This window comes from Homalodisca vitripennis, chromosome 3 (assembly GCF_021130785.1).
Source record: "Homalodisca vitripennis isolate AUS2020 chromosome 3, UT_GWSS_2.1, whole genome shotgun sequence".
Classification (NCBI taxonomy): domain Eukaryota; kingdom Metazoa; phylum Arthropoda; class Insecta; order Hemiptera; family Cicadellidae; genus Homalodisca; species Homalodisca vitripennis.
Window position 1 is genome coordinate 72,225,695 of NC_060209.1, and position 17,721 is coordinate 72,243,415.

The window sequence follows — 17,721 nt, forward strand, 5'->3', positions numbered from 1 at the left end:
TAAATTATTCACTGCGAATCTAACCCCAATCAGTACACTTGGCAAATTAAAGTTATGCAACCATTGGCTGAGCGTTAGCAAAGGCTACTGTAGTGGCTGGCCAAATTTAATTTCTTTCAACACGACATCTCGAAAACGATCTGACCTACAGATTAGAATTTTTTGCTGCAGCTTCATTTCTTTTCATATACAGGGAATATCGAGTCTGATAGTGAAGTATGTTACTCCTAGATTTGAATGAGTGTTAGTGAACATTTTTACGTTTTCTTATGCGTAATCATCATGGCAACAATAAAAAGGTGAAATAAACAAATTTCGACATACACTGAGAACAGTCATTTGACATTTGAACATGTGACATAGTAACACATGGTTGTTAAGACTTGCTTTATGTTTTATCTGTATATAAATATTCCTTGTAACGATTTATTTTTATGTAAAAAAGATAGAGAGAGTTCGTTGTTTGTGCATTGCACTCCAAAGGATTTGTCAGCGCGTTACCAATTCAGGGTGATATCTAGAATTATTAAAATATAAACTTGAAATTTTGATGTAACTCCGTTTCTATAAAGGCATTGCCGCGTTGATGAAAATGTCACTCAATGGGGTTAAGCTAAGTGTTTGCCATCCAATTATCCAAGATGTATTGAGAAACATTTCATATGGTAACTAACATTTTCATGAAACTTCATTTCTACATATACAGGCCTGAGTTCAATTATGGTGCAGGTATATTTTTGGGATTTGGCTTAGTGTCATTGGAGCCTATAATTTAGTTGGTCAGTATAGCTTTGTTGTTTGCTTTTGGCTGTAAAAATGTATTTTTTATGCAATCGCCTGTCAGCTCATATAATATCACAAAAATGAATTGAATTATTTATTTCACATCAGCGAAGCCTGTGTTACATCAGGTGGTTCCTACCTTGATTACAATCACTATGTCAAGTTTCATCAAACAATTCTTGTTCTAAACTGCCTATGAGTTATCGTTGATAACACACACACACACACACACACACACACACACACACACACACACACACACACACACACACACACACACACACACACACACACACACACACACACACACACACACACACACACACACACACACACACACACACACACACACACACACACACACACACACACACACACACACACACACACACACACACATACACACACACACACACACACACACACACACACACACACACACACACACACACACATATCTCGAAAAAGATAGACTGTAGCAAGTTTCGTAAGGACTTTCCATTAATAAAGCTCCAAAATAATGCTTATGATCTACTAAAGATAAGGAACATTATTTTGTTGATAAAGTTTATTACTCGGAGTGATGAAAATTTGAACGAAATAATACAATCCTATATCATTTTAATTATGCAATTTCGGTCATCATAAGAACAATTTAGATACGTGGTAAGAGATCTCGTAATTGTCAGAATACTATTAATAGACTTCAATAGACGTAACACATTTATTTCAAATCAATCTTACAAACACACACAAACACACTCTTATATATATGATTACACTATATATATGATTACAATCTTGTATGAAGTTTCTTCTTTTTAGAGTTATTTTTCGCTGGCATCTATACATTTAAATGTGTCCACCTTTCTTAGCTGAATACCTTATAACTATTTTCATCTTTAAAAGTAATTGAAAGTGTTAATTCCACATATAAAAAAGTGCAGTTATCCAGGTTGGTAATAGCTAGGTTATAATAATAAAAAAACTACACTGTTACTCTTCACTTCGACTCACTTCAAGTAACTTATTGAAAATGTAGATGTATGACAATAGACGTTTAGATTTGTTTTTTTTTTCAAAGAAATGGTCATTTCACAAGAAAAGAAAGGGCCAACATAACATGTATTGATCATAATTAAATAATTTATTTAGAAAATATATATTTCAGACATATTTTGTCACTTAAGTGTCTACTACTAAAGTATCGTAAAATAACACACCATCTGCAGCTTATAGTAAATTATACATTACATAACGAAACCGAGTATCGTTTAACACAGAGAAGTCTGCAATTAATTTCGACTACGAGAATTGTGACTGAAACTGAATCATGATCACTAGATAGGTGGTCACAGCTGCAGCCATCGAAATTATAGTTTGTTTATTGATCTGGAAAAATCCTGCTGCAGAAAATTCCACGCGTTTGTTTAACAACTGCAGCAAAGATGACTTTAACTGTTCCCTCAGATCCGAGTTTAATTCCAGGTTGATCTGCTTGCGGATGAGCGATGCAGTCTCACCGGCCGCCTCAGAGACACCAGAGCTAGAGAGAGCGACCAGCATCAGGAAACTGGCGTCGGAAACGGTACAAGCTCCGATACTACAAAGGAAAATTTTGTATTCCTTGTGCACATAAATGAAGAAGAAGTAAAGAACTTCCGTGATGTCTATGAATGTAAAAAATATGGAGGCTAGTAGCAGGTTGCCGTAAAAGGCGTTGGCTTGATTCATGGCGTCACATAACGTATGATAGGCGCTCATGAGAGTTTTCACCTTTTTACAGGAGATGCAGCCATGTCTGAGATTGACATTTGTTAGGTTCTGGCGGAGGATAGATTGTCTAAGCCTCTCGCTGATCACTACTACTTTGATCCTGACGTTAATGAGCCTGAACCTTTTGGCCATGTTATAAGCAACTTGGTCGAAATGAATTAATATACCAGTTCGTCCACAGTATACAAGAATCGTAAGGACACATTCCACAATTTCCCTTACATTTTGTTCATAATCTTCTTTCTGTGATGTCAAATACTGATCTATTCTTAGAAATACTCCTGGACTAATCGTGGACAGGATGATAATCAGTAACTTTACTGTGTTAGAGTACTCAGATGTTTCTAGTTGTAAAGACTGGTCGAACCTTTCTAGGAGGTTGCAGACTTCAAGAAACTTAGGATATTTTATGGCGTAGTTACTGAATATAATCATTCCCATCAACAGAGAACTTCCTTCGACCAGACCTATAGCAAGGAGAGAGGTGATAGATTCATTCTCAGGGTTTAATACTGAGGGATTTTGCATCAATCTCATGTAAATTCCAAAACACCCAAGCCCTAGTTCTAGAAGAATTATAGTTAAACCCCACCAAAAAACAGGTGTTGAAAATATGAGTCTATACACTCCAGCAGATTCCGGTACATATTTGAGTGGGAACCCTGAGAATACTTGGCAGTAGAAAAGACCCCTTTTTGAGAGCACAGGCATTCTAATACAGAACTCTCGGGTTGATGCAGAGATTAGGTTAGCATAATAAAATCAATGAATAATTTCAATATTTTTAACATAAGCACACGATGTACCTTGCAGCAATTTTTAAGTAATGCCCAAAAATTCTTTGATTCATTCGATAAACCACTGGTTCTATAAATTAGTATCAAAATTTAAAAAGTTCGAAAATAAAAACAGCTGATAATAATTATAAGTGAAAGATTAAATTTAGTAAAAAAATATAGAATATTTTTACATTACACTTTTTTAGGTATTGCAAAGAGTAACAACGTCCTTGCCCGCGCATATTTGTGTATGTAACTGCATTGCTGGGTTACCATTAAGTAATCATTTAAAACAATTACTTAATGGTTTAAACTTTCAAAAGAAAAAGGTTTGTTCTCAACGCCTCGTGCTCATAATCAAAGTATTGATCAAATGTCAATATTTATTATTTATGAAAAAATGTCAGAATTAACAACCAACAATGTCTAGGCAAATTTTATTGTTGTTTACCTTAGCAGAACGATTGATATAACGAATAGGGGCTGAAACAATACATTTTGAATGCTACCATTTTAGATTGACAGAATAAACTTTTCTTTTGACTTTATTCATATTGTATTAATAAAACAAAACCAATACAGTTGGTATTTTTTAATAATATTTACAATTAAGTATTGGATGGTTTATTGCTATGGCGATTAATGTTTTGACATCTTCAACCAAATAAAATTTTACCCTTTTCATCAGTTCCAAGAACTTTCATGTATACAAATACTTAAAATATAAAACATGTGGCAATGGGTTGCTACTAAAATATCTATGCACTTACGAAGAATCGTATACGCTCGAGGTGTACTGTAGTATACACTTAAGATGATTTTTCATCCAAGGCTAATACATTGCATATTGTTGTATTGTATTGTATTGCATCAAGTATAACCGGGCTTCATTACTTATAGGTGTATTGCATCAGTAAAGGGCACGTTTTACTTTTAGAACTGTCCAATTCATTTTGGTACAAATTTGAAAATTGTATGACATTTTTTAGTTTATAAATTTGAAACTTTTATAGAAACACTCATTTTACATTATAAAATGCTTAAGCCTAAAACATTTAACGGAGAATGGGAAATCTTACGTAATTTATTTATGCTTATAAATAACTTAAAGATTCGTTCAACCTATAATTCACATATAATCTCATCTTTATCAGATGGATGAGCCAAGTTAAAAAATAGTTCAAAATACTAAAGAAATCAATGTTTCCTTCATAGTTATGCATAAAAATAGGCGGAAAATATTATACATGTTATTTATAAATATAGTATTTATAGTTAAATTCCTTCATACAAATTAATAAAATATTTCAGGGATTGATCCTACTATCTTTGTTAGATGTGGAATATAAATTTGGTCTTTTATTATTATTTTAGTAATTATAAAGAAATCTAAATCAAACTACTTTAATAATTTACGTACATTAATTCGATAGAACACAAATTTAGCTTTATAATACTGGAGCAGAACTGTATGCAAAACTGCAACATTTGTTGACTCAAATGTCTTTTCAAAACGAAGCCGAAATACTTTAAGAATTGAATTGTGTGCAATATTTTGATGCAGTGTGAACTGGAAAAACTCAGGTACCTGAGAGATACTTTTAAACACTCGTGTATTTAAAAAGCATTAAGTATTAATGCTTAATACTTAAGCATTAATGTTTAATACTTAAGTATTAAGTATTAATGCAAAATAAATGAATTATTATTGGAGTGAAATATGATACTATTTAAAGTTTACTAAATACAATGTTAGTGACGGATTCGCGCTATGAAACCCAATTTAACTACCAAGGTGTGAATGCGTGCACGTAACGTAATCAAATTTGTTTTCTAGATGAATTAGCAAGACATACTGTATTTGCAGGTTATGAAAGAAAAGTACAGGGATTAGTACTAACATGGTACAAAAAGCTGGAACCGTACTCTCAGAGTATCTCATTGCAATATGAGATAACAAGCGAGGACACCAAGACCATAATATACGTAGCCATATAGTGCGAGGGTTGATTTAATCGTGCAGCTTGCGAAATCTTACGCTATCACTCTTGAGTCATGGAATCTGGACTCTATGTTCGAAGAGATCCATAAAGTCGGTGACGAAGAAGCTCTAAAGGAAAGTTTTGCATCTGTTGACATCGGAGACAGCTAGGCCATATTATAATACAAAGAAGAGGTGTCTTAATTGTCTCATAAGGAGCACAATTGATTTTATAAAACTTAATTGCTCCGCCATGCTTTGGGACCGTGTTTAAAACATGGTGCTTAATTGTGTAAATAGCAGACGCAGTGGCCTTACATTCTCGGGAGAGAGAATCTAATTGTGGCGAACTGAGAAACAGTAAGAGTACATACTTGAAGGCATCTTTTTTAGAATCCACTTACTTAGTGTGACATATGACTTTTAAAATCGGCAAAAGAAGTTGAGAGAAGTGATAACTCGTATAATTTGTATAACCCTAATCTGCAAAATTGTAGTTACATTCTTATTAAAGTCATGCTATAAGTATAACTTACTAAACAAACCATTTGTATTGTATTTAGTACTTTTATTTTTGGTTTCACTTACAGGTAAATAGCTCGTTAGATTTTTACATATCAAAAATTGCAAGGCATGTAAAATGTCGGTGAAATAAGTTTTGACAAGATTTTACTTACATGTGAAATACTGATCTGTTTGTATGTTTATAGTTGTTTGTTTTTATATATTCAAACTGTATTATTCAATATATAGATGGCATGATTAATAATGAATTTTTATATATTCAATATCTCAAAGATTAAATTGGATGATGATGAGATTTAATGTTCAGATATCTATTGATGTGTTTTGGTTTCCCTGTATTTCGTTTTTCTCATCATTTCCAAAAATGTTAACCGTATATTCTTTGTAACATGTAACTTTTTTCCAAGATAGACATCAGCTTAATATGATGACTTAGAAACAAATGAAACAGACTCTTTAAAGTGTAACAATACATTTAAGAGGTTTAATTTTTCCATACATGTCTACTAATGTCAATACTCCAAAAGTCCTGTAATAATGAAGAATAATGAACATGCAATGTGAGAACATTCAAAGAGTACATTTAATAAAAAGTGAAGAAAACCTCAAAGTGTAGAAAAATTTATATTAACATCTGTTAGGCATTTTCTAAACGACACAAAAATATTCAATATGCTTGACAACTAGATGGAATCTCATAAATATCAGTTATTATCAGATCCATTATAATCATTACCGAAGCAGACGTATCAGGTACTTACTATTTCAGAAACCATGGGTGAGAGATTCAAATGTGAAATACAAATTGTAATGGTTCTATTTTAGGTTTTGCTGGATACAAAAAGGAGTCTCGTAAACCTAATTTGGCCTGTTTAAATTAACTTTCTGTCTAAGTTATTTCCATTGCCATAGTTGAGTTTATTTTGAGTCCTGAGAACTAAAATATGGTCAAAAATATTCAGTTCTGGGTGATTAAATTCACTTCCGGTCTATTTATTTCTGGTTATTACAGTTTGCGTTGCCCTGACCAAGAAAATATATTCGTATGTTTTCAAGACCTACTTGAGTCAAAAAGGATTTGCTATCAGCCCTTATAATCTATCTCCGATCTAAGATATTATAAGTTTCATAGCTAGAGTTCTTTCACGGATGAAGAAAATATTCATTCTTACATACGAGGGATAAGTTACTGCAATGAAAAAGTGTACTTCCGGCCGTTTAAATTTACTTGCAGTCCACTTTATTTAAGAATCCATAGTTGAGTTTATGTTGTTGCACTCACAAGGGAAATAAATAGCTAATTGTTTTTAGAACCCAACTCAGATTAAAAACGTCTAATTGAGGTCTACGATATTTTTGGAACTATTATTTATAAAACTAATATTTGAAACATTAATTAATTTTGGTTTTTTTACAACAATCAAGATAGTTTGTGCATACGTAAGCTTAAAAATACTACTGTGGTAAAAAACAATTTAGTTTCGTTGTTTGTTTCTTCCGGTATTAGGGAAATAGTGAGCCATATATTTGTTTCCCTTACGCTATATAGTGAAAATTACATACCGAATGTGAAGAAAGCCAACTAGTTTCGATTACCTTTTGCAAAAGTCACAGCTTTGTTCTTTAAGGTGGGTGTTATAACAATGTTTAAATAGTATTTCCAATGCATTAGAAGGCGTATTCGTCCGTGGTGCAATGTAAAATAAAAATTTAACTTCGTCTTTGTAGTCTGCATTACACTACTGATCAAGCACTGTTTAATTATTTAATACCTTCTAAAATGTAAATGTAAACTAATTTTGCTGGTGAGCCCAAAAGTGCCAACATCTGTTTAGAGTCAGTTAACTTTGTATTACATTTTGAAAATATTATAATTATTTTCCGTAATTATAAAATATTCCGGAAACCTTTACCTACTTTTCCCTTTAACAGAATCTTCCTCGGAATTCATCAGACATATTGAAAAAAAGTATTGGAATTTGTGCCGTCATTCTCGATTAGCGCTTTGCCACACATTTAGCGATTCATATTTATTTATAAGGGATAACATAAGAGTTCTTTATAGGAAAGGATTTGTGAAACAAGGATAAACTATTTTGGAACTCAAGTGAACCTATAAATAATTTTTGAGTCACCGGCAATTGTTATTATTGGCACTACTTGTTATTGCATTGACTTATCCTCATGTTAGGTAGAATTAAAACAGTTTTGATACTCGGTGGATATTTTAGAAAATGGTGAGGGTTTTAAAAACATAAATTGTACTTCAAGCTTATTAGATAAAATCATTATCTTTGTACAGACGATATAATACCTATCATTACGAGATATGGTATTTACCTGTAACTTTAGATATAATAAATGTTTTCAAAACAACTCGTAGAGAAAAACTGTTTTCATCACCTTATTAAACGTTTACTGTTATTAGCCACTAAGCAATAAACTATACAATTATTTAGTTCGAGGTCCAACAATTTGTACACACATTTTTTTCCCAAGAAGCCACCTTATAATGCGTTAAAACCCCGACAAATCTTTAATGAAGTTAATTATCTTTTACGAATTTATTCTTTAGTCAAATTGCGCTCATGTTAGGAAGGTGTGAGTTTCTCGTGTGCCGGGTGTGTTGTAGACATTGATAGATGATGTTAAAGGTTACAATATGATGTAAAATACGATGTGACAGATAAGCTAGTGCTGATCACTCTCTAGCCTTCACCAACGTTTTACATACTTTCTGGTTTCAATTTGCAGAGGAGAGAAAAAAGTAAAATTAAACTATAGAGTTAAATTAATCAATAGTTATGAACTGTATTAGCTAATCATTTTTATTTACTATGTTTATATGTTAGCACAAGATTCTCTTTCTTTAATTTTAATCTACTTAAGAAAATACAGTTTGTTATAAATGAACACAAGAAGGCGTTGAAAAATGTATATTCAATTCATACTTTGATTTTAAAGATCGTACTACTGGACAAATCAAATTGATTTAAATTAGCAAAGACTCGAGAAATGTTATTATTTTATTATTATATAAAATATTATTTTATATATATATATATATATCATTACATATATTATATATAACATTATTATAATATTAAATTATATGGATTACTGAATATCTTTATACATAATAGGAAAGCCCTCACTCATCACTAATTATCCAACTTTCCTATATATCAGAAAGTTTAAATTTGGCACACGTGTGCCTTATGACTAAAGAATGTAATAAAGACCAAACATCGTTAGGAGTTTAAACATCTATAGTTTTGTTTTTCAACTTCCCGATGTACTAGAACGATGAAATTATACGTAATGAAATTATACGTTATGCTCTCAATAGACAAACCAAAGATTTACCCATAAAAACTGAACTAGGGTTGCAATCCTTAGTAGAACTATATTTAGGTTTTTAACTTTGCGCTGTCGTTTAATGATGAAATTGGACAGACTATGTTCTCAAAAGACTACCGGCACCACAAATGCCTTACAGCGGAAGTAAATTAGAATTGCCATAAGTAGTCGCTTTTTAGCGAAATAGCCTTAACAGACCATCATACTCGTATGTAATTGCTTAATCAACACAATTCTTAATTCAGAAATGTTCCGGAACAACAAAGCAATTATTACTTCTATGACAGCGGAAATACCTTAGACCGAATGTAGGTTAGAATGACAGGAAATAGACGGTTTTACATTGTATCCTGTCGTTAAAAATACGAATAAAGTACAAATAATACACATACACTGCACAAACCAATTATTGACTAGTTACTGCAACAGCTGAATTTTTGGACAGCTGTACAATAATATACAATCATAACTTTTATTCAGGTATTGTTCCAGCAGTGTTGAAAACTCTCGATTTTCAATAACTAAAAGAATTTCAATTGACGCCGTATTTTAAAAATATTGTTTCTCAACCTACAATGTTTTATACTGTAAATATTTAGTAACTATTTACTTGACTGGAAAACATTATTAAATGTTTTGTTTTTACGTAGAATATTCATTTAATAAACAGATATTGCATTTTTCGGTGCTGATTTAATTGATCATATTTTTTAAACTTTGCTTGTTTGTTATTGGCTTATTTTACATTATTCTCTTCGAAATTAAATTCTATAATAGTTAAACGTTAGCGTGTTTATTACCCATTTAATAACGATAATGTACTTAATAAAACAAATGTTAGACGTGTTTTATTAGACTAAAGTTTGCATATTTCGTCTAATATCTAAAGAAATGGATGATATAATAGGTCTGGGACTTTATTTATGTTTTCAGTTCAATTTACATAAATTCAATAAATTTAACAACTATCTTTACGCCATAAAAATATCGGTTTCGTTTATTTCCGCCCTTTCCTAGAAAATTGGGCGAAATCTTTCTCTGGCTGTAGCTTGCTAACAAAGCATTTATGGACAATATGTTTTCATGAACTTATTATTTTAAGGAGAAGAAACCACCTGAGATATTTGTCGGGTTACTCGTGGGACACCCTGTATATAAATAAAGCATCATCACTGTGTCTGAATGTCTATCTGTACGATATCTCGTAAACAATCTGACCATGGACTTGAAATTTTGAATACACAAGTTTTTAAATTTCTGGTTTTAAGTAATAATTATATTATTATTTTAAGTCTATAGGTTAGATTTTTCTCCAGATAACATGCAGAATGACAGAAAAATTTGAATGTTTTAACTCTCTTTCAGTGAAAGGCTTTGCTGATGCTCATAATAATCATTATTTTGTCCCTGAATAGTGCAATAACGCCAGCTCATAAGTTGACTTTATTGCAATTTTAGGTATGATATCTAAGACATTCTGACTTTTATTGCATTGTGAATCTTCAAATAGTCCAAAATTCTTAAAAGGGAACCTGATATAGCCCGTAATAAAAACTCAAGGCAAGAATAAAAAATACATACCACGTACAATAGTATACCAATTAAGTCATCCAATATCAATTAAGTGGTATTGACCACAAACAAAGCCTAAGTATTGAGGACTTTTGGATGAATTACACAAGTGTCATTAATTGTAGGAAAAAGAAAATACTTGACCCCAGGGAGATGAATCTTACTTTTAAGGAATACATTTTCTTGATAATCTAATCTATACTGAAAGAAAAATTCTCGAAGACCAAAACAACTCATTTCCTTTAAAATAAAACACAATATGGTATCCCTAGCAACATATTCTGGTTATGTTGGATAAATGCAGATAACGAAAATATTATTATCTTTGCAAGGAAGATAAAGTTATGTACTAGAATAATTAAATTCTTTACCTGCATCAATTCCTTTTAAATAGGTCTTAGCCACATCTCAAATGTGAAAACATTTTATTGACTGACGATATCTTACTAGCTGTTAGTAAGACATAGTAATAGGAGAATATCCTAAATGGTATTAAACCTTTGAAACACTAATCAATAACGACGGCAAAAGAATGATCTCAACTATCCATATAGCCTGTATATAACATACTAAGGAGTTATTACTATAATACGTTATAAAAACATATAACAATAATACAGTAATTGTTTCCATATTAGATTATTTATATATAAATTATATTTTATTATAAATAAAGGACTCCAGCACACACTAAAGAAAGATTCGATAACGACAAGCGATTTTCTCAAATCTATTTGGCCGCTTCCCAATATTCGGAGTCACCAAAACAAGATTCCCTTTAATTTTAATACTTTCATTCTTCTAGGACAACTTAAGCACAAGTTTTAAATTCAAATATGTGATAAAAATATTAGTTATACTGTAAAGGAGCGTACATGTATTAATTATTCATAAGGGAATTCAAATCTATTCAGAAGACAAAATATATTAGACCGCCATAAGAAAATCATTACATTGTTCTACATTGTAACAAATATTCTAAAACATAAATAATTATAACATGCAACTAAAACAGGGGAATTAACTGCCTCTCAAGTAAGTCAAAAGTTTTACGTTTTTAATACTAAATATTGCATCTTTATTATATTAACCTATAAAAAATCATTATCGTTAATACTCTGCCTTTGAAATTGTATGGTAACCAATTTGGTTTAAAATGCTGAACGTTACTTATTGCAGAATCATTAACTAACCATTTTGTTTAAATGTAGTTTTGCACGAAAACAATAATTTTTAATAATGTCTTTTGTTAAATAAATGTGTTTTTAGTTTAGCGTACTTCTAATTTCAATATTTACTAATAATACATTACTTTAGTAATGCATTAGAAAAACATTAGAACTACGTTTAAAAGATTTATTAAAGTACAACTAGCACAAAATAATACTCGCCTCTAGAGAGCTAAGTTTGGAATTTAAATCTTTACTGAACTCACACAAACACAGCTCTGTCTGTCTCTTCAGAGTGATTTCTACCTCATCCCGAGATACTGTACTGTATAGAAATTTCACAGGCCTTATATTTTAAAAGATTACCTTTTAATCTAAAAATAAATCAGCCAAATATGTTATTTTTAAATAGTATACTGTACCTCGCTTAAAATGAGTAGAAATGGAAATTTGGAATATCTTAATTATGTCTTAACTATCTTAACCAGCTAATGTCCATGGCAGATTCAAGTTCCAATATAAAAATTAGCTATTTCAATCGCCTTTGTTAAAAACAAATACCCACTGGGGGTTGAAATGTGTAAAAGACCAGCCCATTAGAATATGATTCCAGAGGCGTTTAAAACAATTCATATACAGAAAACAATTCGGGAATTCAGAAATCACTTGCAATAATATTATTATATAAAAGTTATTTCTCTATTATGACTTTTGCGGTAGAACACTCATAGTAATATAAATATATGTACCTGAACAAATAGTTTTACATAATATTTAATAAACAAAATGAATTTGTTTCTCATTATTTACAAATAAAATGTTAAACCAATTAATTTTCAGACGTTGGACTTGGGATCTGAGTTAAAGATAATGCAGGTACACATACTGTCTTTGACTGTTGCACTTGTTATCAGTACCATCGACCTCAACTGAATAGACTCTTCCCATTCTGTTTGATAAGATCCTCGCACAGACTAGTGGGCAACGGGGACGGGCAGAATGAGACTGGAGATCAGCCTCTCCTCAAAAATATATATGTGAAGTGGCAAACAATATACTTACTTACTTTACGTGTTCGGATCTATAAACTTCTGTTTTCAAAAAATGAGTCAACAGAAAGCTTTGTCATTTATCTCTAAAAGGTCTGTCATTTTGTAACACTGGTCCATGGTAAATCCAAAATGTGGCGAGCGTCCAGAACAGAACCACCCTCGTACAGTGTGCTTTCATTCGCCACCAGGAGACCTAATTTCTGGAAGATTGTTTTGCGCTTTGGTATTTCTACTCTCGTTCTATTTAGTGTTGTCCACACTATATAAGGTAGTTCTCCACCAGGTCCCAGTTCATCTTTGCATGGTATGGATGGGTTTGTAATAGAGGATTCCTACCTCGCTATGCGATTGTTTGCTGACGATCCTTCCAATATCTGAGTCCTACCAAGAAAGCTGTTTCTGGATCGCAATCGTGCGTAGCTCGCCATGCTAGTGACCATGTAAGGGCTGACGGGGTCTGCTTCCCCTAGATGGAGGGACTATCTCATCTCTATAATAGGGTATATATTATGTATATGGTTGGTTTAAATATCCCCTTACTATACATATACAACAGTCTATATATGATCAAAAAATATTCTAACAATCTTTAAAAATTTTAAGTATTACTACATTAACATATTTACCGATTTTTCATTTACTATAGGTTTTGAAGTTATAGGACGTTAGTTATTTATTTAAAACTTTGACTTTCCGGATAGTATAAGAATATTATAGTATAAAAATAGTATAAAACGCTCAACAAATTATGAAATCTGTTAAGATGAAATACATGAAAAATTGTGTCTATTCTAAAATTTGGGAACTAAATATTTTATAAAGTGAGAGGTTATAGTTATTTGCAAGCAAATTAAAGGAGAGATTTAATAAAATGGCTATTAACGTACAGTAAACACCTCTGCTTACAGAGTCTATCAAAGTTTGAACATTTTTCTAACTGAAAAGATGAGTAGTTTTGTCTTTTATACCAATATTAATATACTTAGTAAATGTAATTATTTTGTTCTTATCTATTCGTATTTATATATTTAAGACTTTTAAAATTATTCCCGACTTTTTTAAATTATATATTTTTTATTTTCATGACATATAATTTTTAACAAACTTTCTGCAACAAATTGGTTAATTTTAACAATATAAAAGTATTTTATATACAAGTGTTATGCACCGTCTAAGAATGTTGACTGATAGTTATTAAAATTGGATATTATATTGACACGTTCAGTTACGACTATTATTTGAATTTATAATGATTAGTTTTATTTCATACTGTTTTAAAAATTATGGATTTAATTACCGGTTATTGTGATTTAGATCATACCAGTAGGATCATTAATTTGGCTGAATAGAATATGTGAAGTGATTCTTAGACCTTTTCATTAGTGTCAATGTATATACCAATGAGGATTTCTTCTTCCTGATGACTATTCTTTATAAGGGAGGAATGTTGTCTTCCTTAAATACGATCTGACTTTATACATACAACTCCTTTGTTCATCTATTCCACTTATGAATTTGCCGCGGAAATAGGTGTGAAAAGCCTTTACCATTTTAATCTTGAAATATGAGATTCTGGTGGGTGTATTATGAATGGTTCCAGAAAAGCCTTGGACATAATGGAAATGAATATAAGCTCAAACTCTTTAAAAAAATATATTTTATATATTCTAACTAGTTTATGGAACAACATTTACTGAATAAACGTTAGCGAAGCCTTATCACTCGTGGAGCTGAACAAATTTCATTTCTGTCTGTCTGTCTGGACGATTTTTCTAAAACGAATTGATCTGTGCCACTGGCTGAAAAAATTTTTTCTAAAAACGTTAGTGAACTTTTCTTTAAATGACTTTTATATCATTACAAAATTGTATACTCTAATTATTAGACATGAATGTGATTCTAGCAGGAAATATATTATTGTTTTTTGGAATTAACATGTAATAATTCTAAACAAATAACAAATTAATCTCAAGCTTATTCCATGTTTTCAGCTAAAATAACGGGGGGAAAAGCAGAGATTGCAGTATGGTGTTTATAAAAGCAACTACATTAATGCTGTATGTAATTAAATATTTGTTAATTAGTGACTACCAAGTACAAGTAAACTTATACCACATGTAGTTCTAGGGTTAGATACTTTACTAATTACAGTATTGCATTAATAGGTCGGTCTCAGCATATTCAATTATTAGATTATATAGATTGATAGGTGCAAGATGGGAAATAAATGAGTGGGGGAATCTTAGCCATAATCTTGTAGCATAGTAGTAGTAATTGGAAGAAAAGTCAACTTTATGATAATCTTTTCATCGTATAGGGCCTTTACGTTACACAGTGGTTGTATTATAAAGTAAAACATAAAGGTAGCGCTTGTGAAGCACGTATATTTGGAATCTTCATTGGCAAAGGAAGAACTGACAATTACGTAAACTAAGGTTTTTTATGTTGTTTAGTCATATCAATCAAAGGGATTTAAATAGATATGTAATTATTTCTTTCACACTAGCTAAACAAACTTCCCGCTTTCATAATGATTAGAAATAAAATTAGATAATTGTCTTTTATTAAAGAACTGTAATGAAAGGAAGTTTCCAAAAGGTTACGGCACACAATCGCCACAATAACTGTATCGATATTTAGAAAATAATTATTTGACATAAATTCCATTATTGGTTTGTCTTTGCAAAAGCAGTAGTCAAATATTGTGGAAGATTCCAATTAACATAGAGCAAACAAGCATCTCTCGATAGCTTTGAGGTAAATACAATTACCCTTGTAAACTTTAACGTAGGATTACATCCAATTAGTATAAGTAATTGGTTTGTACATCAGAAATTAAATGTAACAATATTGGAAGATTGATAGTTTTTCCGCCATAAATTTAATTTAATTATCCAGAGTACATTACAGTTTTATCTCTTGAATTACTGCGTATCAATGAAACAATCTCAATTCTTAAGACAATGTTTGAAAAAAGTTATACTGTACCTTACTTATGACGACAGATAAAATAAATTTGGCACGAGTGGAACTTTTCATTCTGAATGGTACCTGAGAGGATTCGGACGACCCGATCTACTTATGTTAAATACCATAACTATCAGTATACCTGAAAAAACTAAGAATGATATCAATCTAACTCGTTTTCTGTTGATCGGCCATATTACTATTTATTGACAGTACAGGAGATTAAAATTTCACATTTTTTATTTTATCATAACAAATTTTAACTTTTGTAGTATTTGCAAAGATGCTTTTATTAGTATTTCCCGTGCATTAAATAATATTAAAGGAGTTTTTTTACTAGTAAACCAAAACCATAGAAGTATCCTTATATGTTAAAATCTTATGTATGACGTATCTACAAGAAATATACATTTCTGAAAACCCTTTATCGGCTACTAAATCTTTATAATATTCATCATGCCTCAATTCATTCCTGGTCCATATGAAGGGTTCTATAGTCTTCTTTTTGTGGAATTTACGTACTAAAGACATTTTTTCGAGCTTATCAACGGCTTTTCAACTAATCCGATACCCATCAACTTAGTAGTACGCTAGGTAGTCTGTCTAAAAAAACTTTCCGTCGATGTAAATAAGTTTTCTGTACACATGTAAATATATAGTCTCTACGAATACCGGCCTTTCCGTGGCGAGACGGGATGTCGTATTTGCACATATAGAATTGGCAAACTAACTAGCAAACAATAGTTTTATCAACAATAAGTTATTAGCAAAAAATATTTATGCAAGTACATACACGAATACATATGCCAAGTTGCGCACAAGATGGAAGAACAATATTAATCACAGATTAGTGTTAATGCGGCAGTAATATATAGTATCTATGTTTACCTCCCTCCATGTGGCAAGACCGGTTACATCATGCTAAATTTGAAACCATTGGGGAAACAACGGGCAACACAAGTTCAATAGTTATTAATACCAATCAGTACACAGGGAAAATGTGACTAATTATAAACGAGATTGTTCAACTAAGTGGTTTTCGAAAACAATATTAACCATCGATTGCCCTAAATCTATTTCGTTATTTTCAGCCACTCCGTAATGAACCCAGATATATCATGCTAAAGTAGCATTGGTCAATCAATTAAAAAAAAAAAACTAAAATTCACCTTCAGTTGCTATTCAGCAATGGCCTTTATTTAAACGGCCTACATGTTTCTCATCAATTAATTACCCATATTTTTACTTAAGGAGAGATTTGATAAATTCCTGTTATTTTGATCTTTTTCGACACTGACTTCCCTCTAACTCAGTTATTATAGTGTTATATTTGTAGGCTTTCCCGTGAGGAGACCAGATACAGGATGTTATATTAAGATGTATTTCTTAAACAACAGGAAATAGAATTCCAGGCCTTACCACCAATTCCTAATAAACTGTCAATCTAACGTGACACTGAATAAATAATCAGCTAACCAACGGGATAATAGTTACGTATTTTTATCTGTATTTATTAAGAATAAACCTTATTACAACTACGCACATATTTGTTAACAATTGCATGTATATTTATATACAGGAAAAACTCAATTATTTGTATTTAATGTCGAGCTATATCTGCTCAGACGTACCTAGTCTTTTAAACTGTGACTTTCTTTCAAGACTATCAAAATATCCTTCAAAATCATTTAGCATAAATAATAAAGAGCAACAAAGTTCTAAGTGTTTATTGGTGTTCAGTAGTTCATATGAATTTA

At 31.3% G+C, this 17,721-nt stretch overlaps 1 protein-coding gene across 1 annotated transcript; it reads right to left on the reverse strand.

Annotated features, from left to right (window-relative positions):
- Positions 1 to 2,088: 2,088 nt before the first annotated feature.
- On the reverse strand, positions 2,089 to 2,691 carry LOC124358236 (putative gustatory receptor 28b). Its single transcript, XM_046810530.1, has one exon. It carries the CDS (start codon positions 2,689 to 2,691, stop codon positions 2,089 to 2,091), a length of 603 nt encoding a protein of 200 aa, XP_046666486.1.
- Positions 2,692 to 17,721: the final 15,030 nt, after the last annotated feature.

Coding starts and splice junctions, on each gene's coding strand:
- LOC124358236 (XM_046810530.1), bottom strand. CDS start 2,691: ATGGCCAAAAGGTTCAGGCTCATTAACGTCAGGATCAAAGTAGTAGTG.